The sequence below is a fragment of the Verticillium dahliae genome, genomic scaffold, assembly GCF_000150675.1.
Source record: "Verticillium dahliae VdLs.17 supercont1.8 genomic scaffold, whole genome shotgun sequence".
In the NCBI taxonomy this organism is placed as follows: domain Eukaryota; kingdom Fungi; phylum Ascomycota; class Sordariomycetes; order Glomerellales; family Plectosphaerellaceae; genus Verticillium; species Verticillium dahliae.
The window spans coordinates 776,068-786,342 of NW_009276927.1; the positions used below are offsets into that span (position 1 = coordinate 776,068).

General features: G+C 55.0%; 2 protein-coding genes across 2 annotated transcripts; both read right to left on the reverse strand.

Moving 5' to 3' along the window:
* Positions 1-3,361: 3,361 nt before the first annotated feature.
* VDAG_04797 (uncharacterized protein) lies at positions 3,362-4,864 on the reverse strand (the record flags this gene model as incomplete). The annotated part of the gene is made up of 3 exons (XM_009654401.1): positions 3,362-3,435; positions 3,558-4,382; positions 4,642-4,864. 3 exons carry the CDS (start codon positions 4,862-4,864, stop codon positions 3,362-3,364), a joined length of 1,122 nt encoding a protein of 373 aa, XP_009652696.1.
* A 3,065-nt stretch (positions 4,865-7,929) lies between these two features.
* Positions 7,930-9,987, reverse strand: VDAG_04798 (tyrosinase; the record flags this gene model as incomplete). The annotated part of the gene is made up of 6 exons (XM_009654402.1): positions 9,764-9,987; positions 9,605-9,681; positions 9,460-9,542; positions 9,342-9,389; positions 8,176-9,276; positions 7,930-8,094 (listed from the first exon to the last, which is right to left on the reverse strand). The coding sequence occupies exons 1-6, from the start codon at positions 9,922-9,924 to the stop codon at positions 7,930-7,932; spliced, it is 1,635 nt and encodes a 544-aa protein (XP_009652697.1). The 5' UTR covers positions 9,925-9,987.
* Positions 9,988-10,275: the final 288 nt, after the last annotated feature.

Below are 10,275 nucleotides of genomic sequence, written 5' to 3' on the forward strand. Positions count from 1 at the left end.
CTCCTCCTGCCTATCGCACCACTAAACAAACTCACTCCAAACGCCGGCACCCTTCAGTTTGGTACGACTTGCCGTGGGGACATCTGGGACGGTGTTTGCACCTTGGGGTGACAGAAGGAGAGGCGGGGACGCTCCCAGATCCTAGAGGGCGCACCATGACCTTCGGGCGGTGAGACAGTGGCATGTGGCATGGCCGCGTGCACCCAAAGGCTAGCCCAGCCCAGCCGCCCGGGACGTTCGAGGACGACTTTGTTGTTCCTTTTTGCTTGCTTTGTTAGGTACTGCTGCGCGCAGCTCTCTCTCCCTCGCTGTGCCATTGCTCAGGTACTGATCTCCCTCACCAAACTGAGCCTACCAGTACGAAGGCATGCCGCAATCTGATCGTCCTGCTGCACGTGCTTCTGAGCCACGCAACCCTGCAGCTGCCAATCCAGCCCAGCTCGTGCCGCCAAAGTCAGGTGTCGGTGAGCCCTGTAAAATGACGTCAGGGTCTCTGTGCACCACTGCGCCGCTGCTCTTCCACTACTGTCGGCTGCCATTCCCCTACGACCCCCATTCCGTTACGGCGCTAGGTACATCCTACAGCACAACAACAAACGGCGACCCAAAACACCATCGGACTGTTTTCGCGGGTGGCACAAAATGGGCAGGATGCCAAGCCATTTAGGTAACAGGTGCCCTGCCCGCGGCGTCGTCCGTCACGAGCCTCACCATCGTCTCCCTGCACATCGACCTTGACACGGTCGCGTCGTGGTCTTGTGTCACCCGCTGCCCCCTTCAGATGACTGCCGGCCATCCCCGATTACCGACATTTCATCTGCCATGGCGTCCATCACTCGTTTCTTTCTCGTCAGCTTGGTCTGGACGCTGGTGGGCCGGTGAGACAGCAGGCGCCATCTTGTACGACAGAGTATACATGGCCCAGGATGCCAGCCGCCCCGCGGCATGAGTTGAGAGAGAGATGCATCGCTCACTCACACCCTCTCCCTCACACCCTCTCTCTCACGCAATCAATCGTCTCACCATCAAATGTTTCCCCTTGCCGATGAATCTTGGGGTTGGTCTTGCGGGCGTCGGCGAAGCCAAACGACCAAACACACTGCACTGGTCTGGTCAGAGTGGTGAGACGAAGAGAGCATGTGAGCCCCCCTCTATCAAGTCGAGAACAGCTGCGGTTCGAGCATTCACTTTGCAAACCCCGCATGTTGCGCCGGCCGTGGAGCATGAATGCATGCATGCACGAAGGAGCATGGGCCCCAACTTGCTCAACTTGCGGCCTCCAAACCCTTCCCCTCCCCCTCCCCCTCCCTGCCTCTCTCCGCGTGACTCGAATGTCGTGATCTGTCAGTTTCCTCCTCCAAGCCTCAGCCTCCCTCGGCCTCTCCCTCTCTGACTCCGCCTCCCCGTCCTGTCTGCCTTTGGCTCCGACCGCCTCCTTCCTTGTCTTTCACTCCACTCATGTCTTTTCTTGGCGGTCCCCAGATTCCTGATCTGAAGCAGATCGAGCGATGATCCAGCACGTTCTCTGTTGCTGTTGGTTCATACTTATTTGGGGGCAAGGGTGGTGTCCTGTCTCACTGCTGATCACGTTGGCCCGCCGCCTCGCTCTCGTGTCGCAATGCCGAGCATCGATAGCTGTCCAGCTGCCTTTCGCTTCAGCTTATCGCGGGGATCAGCATCCTACCTGCAGGGCGGCTTTTCGGCCGGGCGACCCCTGAACACGCTTACCTGGCCGGTTGTGGCCGTGGTTCGTGGCGAGCATCCCTGCCGCCCGACTCTGGAAGAGCCATCAAGGTCCGACACGATGAGCAATTTCGGATGCCAGGCCATAATCCCTGAGACGAACGAGATCAGTCTACAATCCCAATGTTGATTGTTGAGACGAATTGACATGGAGGGTAGAGAGGCGCGCCGTGCGTCGTGTCTCATACTTTTGTTTGACGTAAAGTAGATCTGATGGACCCGCCAGCTTCAGCCTCAGATTTCAGCGTGCCGATTTGCTCGGCTCCTTACCATCAGATGCTGGATAGGCTGGAAGCTCGAATTATAGATGTCCCCAAATTGCACGTGGCAACGACCAGCGCCACGTCCCGGGCCATGAACCAGGTGCGGTGAGCCACTCGATCTGCATCCTCGGGTTCAAGACTGCCAATGGTAAGACTTTACGATGGAGGAACATCTGGGCACCACCCTCGCAAGAGCACAAGCAATGTGGGTTCTTTAAAGCTTGAGATAAGAATGATCTCATGAACACAGTCTTTTGATATTTGATTGGCCAGCCTTGCACAACGGATCTTACAGTCGGGGATTTGAAGAGCAACTCGCTGAGGTCCGCCTCTAGACCCAAAAAGTCACGTAATCCGAGCTCTTGGAGGCACCTTGAGCGACGAGATCTTGAGATGGATTCAATACAAGGTGTCATAATTTACGGGGAAAGCACGCCGCTAATAGGTAGAACTTACAATGGCAGGTGAGAAGGATTCGGCTGCGCATGGGCGAGCTTGTTAAGGTTGTTTTTTGACCTCGATTCATACCTGAACCTTATTGAGGCTAGCAGCCCTCATGCATATGCGAGCAGCCATGTGATTTAGAAGGAGGCAAGGCCTCGGTCCTGGTTTACCGTAAGTCACAGTCCTTGACTTGCAAACTACTTGGCGACCATTTCTCTGCTCTTACTTGGAACATTTTCCTTGTGGAACTATTAAAGTGCAGCTCGTCAGCAAGGCCGTTTCCTGGAACAGGACCAACCAGACTATCGATTGCCACAATCGGGATCACAATAGCTCGGATCGCCTTCATAGAGGCCAATCATGACTGCTACAAGACTCTTGGTTCTACGCGCACATGGAGTTCGGTACATACTGACCTACAAATCCAGACCCAGATCCTATTGCAAGTTGAGAAATCCTCGAAGCTTTTTTGCATGTTAAGACAAGTTACAGCTTGACTCTGAAGCAATACATCTCTCGAGTAAGCTACGTCCTCCATCGCCTCATCGACTCCATCATCATCAACAGACGTGCACCGTATGATGTCCGAATTCCATGGTACCTGCGAATCAGTCAAACTTGCAGTTTTGCATGTCTCGCAAACCTACACGGCTTCCCCACGCAGTAGCTTTGATCTCGACCAACTCCAGCATCCTACTATCAGTACTTCTTGCATCAACACGTCTCACACCACGCAGCACGCTATCATCCAGCCCACGGAACCCATCCTGGGAGGTCAATTTCCTCTTGTTGTATATACCCTCGCTGCCTCCGAGAACAAGCCCAGAGGGCCCCAACGTTCAAACTCTCACAGACAAATAAGCAAGGCTGTCCCGCGGCCCCGCAGAGTCCAGCCGCCCGGTGGAACCACGCTACGCCAATGCAATCCTAGCAAAGACGACCGCGATGCATACGGCGAACAGCTGCCCGAGCAGCGCCACGCCATCTGGAAGTCCCAGTGGTTAATAGGTAAACTGAAGTGACGCAAAAGAGGAGAGGGAAAACGGCAATGCATTAAAACAATGCGACGCGCGCTTCAAGCACGAGAGGTGGGACGGCTGCGCTTACACTTGGCACGGCGGGTGGACGAGGCGCCGCTGGGGGTCTCGCTGGCCAGGGCCGTGGTGGAGCTGGTGCTGGTAGCGGTGGCGGAGGGATCGGAGGCTACGCCGGAGGTCAGGTCGTCGGGGGGGTTGCCGTTGGGGGGACCGCCGGAGCCGCCGCCGCCGCCAGAAGCCGAGTTGGCGACACCACCCTGCTCGTAGAGGAAGACGGCTGGCGTGACCTTGGACGACTCGGTGGTGTTGATGCCAAAGGCGAGCCAGGCGAAGAGGCCATCCTCGACCGAGTCGCCGAGCAGCGTGTACTCCATCAGAGGGTCAACGCCCTCGGTGTGGGCCTCTTCGGAGAGAATGCTGTCTTCGGTGTTCAAGGTCATGTCTTGGGTGTTCTCGGAGTAGGGAGAGATCTTGTCGACTGCGTTGATGAGGTCCTGGTCGAAGAAGGCCTGGCCGACGTGGCTGGCGTAGACGTCGTTGCCGAGAGTCTGGTTGGCGAGGAGAGTGGCGTTGGTGTGCGCCATCAAGTGAATATGGGCGGCGCGACCGGTGTAGTGGCCGGGGAACAGAGACTCGAACTGGGCGACGCCGTCGCTGTCGGTCTCCTGGATGCCGCGAAGCCAGGTGTTGTCGATGTTGCTCTCGTCAGACGAGTCGCCGTTGCCGTTGGCAATCACGCCGGAGTAGACGCCGGTGGAGTTGCAGTGCCACATTTCGAGGTACACATTGGGGACGGGCTCGCAGGTGTCGACGTCAATGACCTGGTAATCGAGGACGATGTTGACTCCCTCCTGCTCTTCAATAATGTTGCGACGAACATACTCACCGCCAACGTCTGTGGAATGTTAATCATGACCGAGCCGAACGCTGCTTCGATCGTCACTCACAGTAAGGACCCTGGGTCACCTCAGGAGTGAGAACGCAGGAGTTCTGGCCGCTGAACAGAGTATCAGCATCCGTGTTGATGGTGTAGCCGAGCTCGGTCTTGTTGTGACTGGTAGCTAAGACGGTATCGACGTCGCGCTTCTTTTTCAGAGCGACTGTTTCATGTCAGATGTTTGAAGCGCGAAGCGGTCCTGGTACGGTTAACTTACGCTTCTCACGGGCATTCTTAAGAAGGGCAGCGCGACGTTCAATGTTGCGCTGCTCAACACCGCGAGCACGAAGCTTGGTGGCGCAGTGAGCGAGGGAAGCTCGCTCAATGTTTCCGAGAAAGGCGCGGCGCTCGGCAATCTCCTCAGAAAGATCGTGGCCAGGATGGGCAGCTGCCTGAATGGAGAGTAGGGCAAGGCCCGAAGCGACAGAGGTCAGACGCATGTTGGCGAAAACGTATGGTTGCGATGGTGAAATCTCAAGAACGAACAAGAAAAGAAGACGTTGAATAAGGCGATATGGTGTATGAGAGAGAAGGAGACTGAGAGCCGTGGTGCTGAAAAGAAGCTTTGGCGATCGAGAGCTGAAAACTTAGTCTGCTATATACTGAACCTTCGACGACTTGACAGCCCTCCCCTCCCGTCCTTTGACGTCAATCCACATTGCTTTGCTACGCAACCAACTCAGGACGCGTCGCCCTCTCCGGGCATAAGTTAAGCCTCATGCAAGGCGCAGCTCTGCCGAGGGGCTAGAAGCCGCGTTGTCGTTGTCCCATCGAAGGGTTCAGATGCTTGCAAATGCCGTTGGCATGTTTCGACCTCCAGGTTCTCGGATCAGCCCCGCCACAAGCTTTCGGTATGTGGGCGGTTGTTGGGCTGTCATCCGATCGAGCCTTTCCCCATCAGTCCGTGCTCCCGGAGTTTTGAGTCGGGCTTTCCTGAACAGGATGTAGATACAGCATACGTAAGCTGTCCAGTTTCTTGACTCGTAGTATCCCATTTTCATCACCCTCTTCCACTGCTGTGCAACTCTAGCGCATTCATGACTTGCGTAAGCCTTAGATCCTACGTCTTGAGGAGGCGCGGCAAGGTTTAACTGATTTACTTGCAATTCTAGAGGTTACCGAGCGACAGATGAACCACGCGGATGTGGCCAAGGCTTACCCCACGTCGGGATCATCTCAAGTGGCGGCGGAAACTTGAGCAATCGAGTATCGGCACTGATGGGTCTGAATGAGGATCAGGAGCTCCATTCGCCAGCCAAGCCAGCCCTGTACCCTTGCATAATTCATCACACTCGGTATCATCATTGTTGTTGCAAGCCAATAGGCGCCTGCACATTGTAATTTGCGATTACGACGTTGTCTGTTGTGGGGTGAGGCTGCCTTGTCTAGAGATTCAACATGCATCGTCGAAATTTGTATGGTCGCTGACACGCCAGTGAGATTTATTGACCATGTTTTCCAATTCATGCCTTTGCGATCTGATCGTCCTCCTGGAGAGTGTGGGCCAAGCAACGGATCGACATTGAGACCATGGTCCCTCCTCGTTCATGTTGCATTACCCGACACATATTTCCCAAAACTGTGTTACAGAGGGGCAGTTCCGATATGATCTCCCAAAATAAAGATGATTTCAGCATTACCACATCCGATGCCCTCTACGCACTTCCTATTTATCTGAAATGCGAGCTCTCCATTGTATCCTTGCGGCTCGCTGGAGGTTGCGACTCTGAGTCTAAGCTTGACGCTCATGCATAATCACCAAAGAAGATCTCGCTATGACAGAGCTTCATAACACCACGAGCTACATTGGATAAGGTTAGAGCGTTGGGCTATTACAAGCGCCTGTACAAAGGGCAAAGGCCCCCACCACCTGAGCGAGGAGCTAAAGGCTAGGCCGTCTAAAGGTTCTATGATGGGTACTTCCACGCGTCGTGCCCTTTCAATCTCCATTCTTCTTGTTTCATCGTCATGCGAGATTTCTTTGCGTCGAAGGCCTAGGCCGCCGGAATTCTGAATCCTGAAATCGAACATGCCTTCTATTCATATGAAGTACCTCCACTGTTGGCCTCGGTCTCTTTGAAAGTTGATATACTCTTCCGAGGGATTCCATTGTGTAATATTCATTTTCAAGACACTTACTTGACCCCTTCGCAGCTTTTCGGCAGTGAAACCCTTTCAGGCTGTACAGTTGATGCTGACGTCGACGGTCAAACAATCGCATTATTACAACTCAGAATCGTGGTGGTACTTCTGGTATCAACCACGTCTTCTGTACATGGCACTGCTTAGGCTGTGCTTGACAGATCAAGTAGAGCTGGGCGTCAGCTGCCATTTACAACGGCCTTTAGTTTTCAATCCCCCCATAACAAAGGCCGTGTCAACTGGCGTGTCAATGACTGTAACAGTTGGACCATCCACCTGTGAAGGATTCGCATGTTACTGAGACTGGGATAGTGATGTTGCCGGCCCTAGAACGACTTAGTGGCAGCCCTCACATGGCCATGAGTGCCTTACAGGAGATATGCAAAAGAATACGTATTGAATCAACGTCGTTAATTCGAACGGACTGCATTCAGGGAAGTACAAGCCCCTGGCCTGTCGTAGATCACAGGTCTAACGCATGTTAGGTAGAAGATGAGGGGTTTGAGGAATCATGGTCACGCATAATAATCCAAAGCAGTGAATGCCAGATCTGTATCCAGCATAGGCAGTCATAGACCAGATATATCTTGAAGTCGACTCAATATTCTCACAGTATGTTTCCGGAGCTGGGAAGACTAACAGTTACAGAAGACATTTGCATGCGTGAAACTGCTGTTTATCCCTCAAAGATCAACACTAATAGGATGTGCGAATCATCTTTCCCGCTTTGTAAACCTTCTAATGACTTTGTCCCGCAGACCAACGAAATTGAGAAGACAGGAAAGGTTGATAGCAAATCAACGAATCCGTGTAGATCCGAGTAAACCCCTGGAGTCTTTGTTTTTCTGCTCAACACAATGCCAATCATTATCCTGAGACAAGAGACAAAGCTCATCGTATCGGACTGCCAATTTAGCGTTCGACGTACGGAGACAGCGCCATACGTGCTGGACAGGTTGAATCAGCCTGCCTGGGGTAGACACTGCCAGCTCTTCGACGATGAGGGTGTTTGTCAGATCGACAGCGATTCTACAGTTGAATAGGTACGTCCACGACCTGCGATTGGGGGGGAGCATCCGGAGAATAGAATTTTCGAGGGTAAAGTTATGGCGTTTCTTGCAAATTATATCTATATTACGAGTAAAACCGTTTCCGCAAACGGTGCCCAGTAAAACTCCTGAACATGGTATGTGCTTGTGTGATGTACGACATGATAAGAAATATTGGTTTGTCGGGCAGACGTTCTCCCCAGTCTGGACCCGGTGACAGGGTGGCGCAGAAAAAAAATGCTCCCAAATGCTCGCTGGAATCAATCCCGATTTTGACGTTCAATTTTTCCCTCCCTCACTCGCGCGAATCGGCATTACGAAGGGGGCGCCGCGGCCAGGTCCTCCTTGGGAGCCGTGACCTTTTCGGCGTCAGTGTACTCGGGCAGCTCGGTGTCGGTTTCGGGGGGGATGACGTCGACGTTCTCGAGCTCGAGCTTGAAGCTGGGCACCGACTCAAGGGCCTGGACGGTGCCGTCGTGCTACATGCAGGGTTAGCCTTCTGGTTGAGGCGAGAGAGAGGACTACGGATGAAGGCCACAAGAAGCAAGAAAAAAACATACCTTGGTGATTTGGACGCGGAGGGCGGCAAGGAGATCGGTAACGACAACCTTAGTCTCGGTGTCGGCGAGCTCGACGGGGTCGGCAGCCTTGTCGAGGGAGAACTTGCCGTAGAACAAACCCTGGGCGGGCTGCTTCATGACGATAAAGTTGCCAACGCTCGTGACGTTGGCGAACAGCTCGATGGCGCAGGGCCTCTGGAGCTCCTCGACATTGACCTTGATCTGGGCGAAGTAACGCGTGACCTCCACGTTCTCGCGCTTGCGGACCTGGGGGCGGGCGGCGCCGGTGGCGTAGTACTTGTTGATGAAGGCGGTGGCGTCGCGCTGGAGCTGGCCGTCGTTCTTCTTCCAGTACTCGAGACCCTCGTAGGTGTAGCCGAAGCCGCGGATGGAACGGACCGAGTTGGGCGTGTGGAAGCGGCCGGGCGCGGCGAAGAAGGGCTGCAGAGGGCTGTTGGGGCCGATGGAGGTGCCGCCGGGGGTGCTGAAGCGGGCGCCGCCGCTGTAGGTGCGGGTCAGGGTGGCCTGGTCGGGGCGCATGAACTGGCGGTAGGCCCAGAGACGGTCGACATTGGCGTGGTGAAGCATGAAGAGGGGGTCAAAGGCGGAGTAGTCGGCATCGAGGAACTGGAAACCACAAGAACCATCCCAGTGGACAGCGTTGTGGATCTGCTCGAGCGAGATGCCGGAGCTGCCGGTCGAGGCAAACTCCTCAAAGCTGGCCGAGCGCGTCATGGCATCGTAGGTCCACGACCTGTAAGAACGGCGGGCCATGGCGGCGTTGGCCGAGTTGGGGTAGTTCTGGGGCGCGCGGCACTTGAAGACCTGGGCATCGCGTGAGAAGGAGCCGAACCTCTGGTCGATTGCCGACTGGGGAAAGCGGTAGTAGCGCAGCGGGTTCGAGATCTGGATGGTCCTCAAGCCGGAGCCGTTGGGAACGCGGACGGGCAGCGTGTTGGGGACGGTGACGGGAGGCACGCGGGCATCGTATCCCCAGTCCCAGAAAGGAGCACGCAGGGTCTGGGCGGCCTTAACGTAGGTCGCGCGGTGGGCAGCGGGGTACTGGTTGGCAAGCCTGATGGCGGTCTCGACTAGACGTTGCTGGAGGGGACGTGTCAGTGAGCACGCTTGTGCAAGAGTGTGAGGCCAGACTGGGGTATACATACCTCGAAGGCCAGCACGTAGGGGCGGTGCCACGGGAGGAAAAGGGCTTCCTATAAGAGGCACACACTGGTCAGCCAGGAATGTTCACTCTAGCGCGCAATTGTTGATGTTTAGACCTACACCGTGGGGGCAGTAGCCCTGCCATCCATTGGTGTTCCTCCTGCCGGCATTGTTCCACTCGATGTAAGGCCTGCCGTGAATGCCTTTGTTATGTCAGTTTAAGGAATGTTCGTTAAGCTTAAGCTTGTATTAAGGTTTGGCTTACCGGCGATCTGAAAGTATGATAGGCGGTTGTTGGCATCCTGAGCATAGAGGTCTTGCAGAGATCGGAGGTAGAGATCCCTATTTCGGAACAGCTGTCAGTCTCTCTGGAAGGTCTTGGCAGAAGGATAAATTGGGGTGCATGAATGCAGATTGGACGTACCAGGGAGCTCCTCCATTCTTGTACAGGATGTTGATGTTTTTCCTGTAGGGAACCGCGCTGCCGGCGGCGACCTGAACACCGGTGATGGGGTAGGCCTGAGAGGCAACGAGCGACGCCAGTGCGGCGAGCACCCAGACGGTGAGGGAGAATCGCAGCAGCATGGTGATGGTGTCCGGTCAGATCAGGTCAAGGTCTGATAGATCTGGACTTGGTCGCACTGATCGAACTGAACGAGAGCCAGAGGAACGCATGGGCAAACGTGGGCAAGGAGAGGTTATATTGCCTCGAAGGGGGTGTAAACCCAATAGTGTGAGCCACCATGGGCAAACAGTCCGCCCCAGGGTGCCTCCAAGGAGAGGACAAGGGCGCGAACAGGCCTGGGCCCTGCGAATCGCGCCGTCCGGATGCCTAAAAGCCAATCGGCGAACGTGAGCCCCTGGACCTGAGTCCAAGTACGTGAGTTAGCGCCGGGGGGCTGAGTCGGCCCCGACCCATAGATGCTTAGTTTGTCC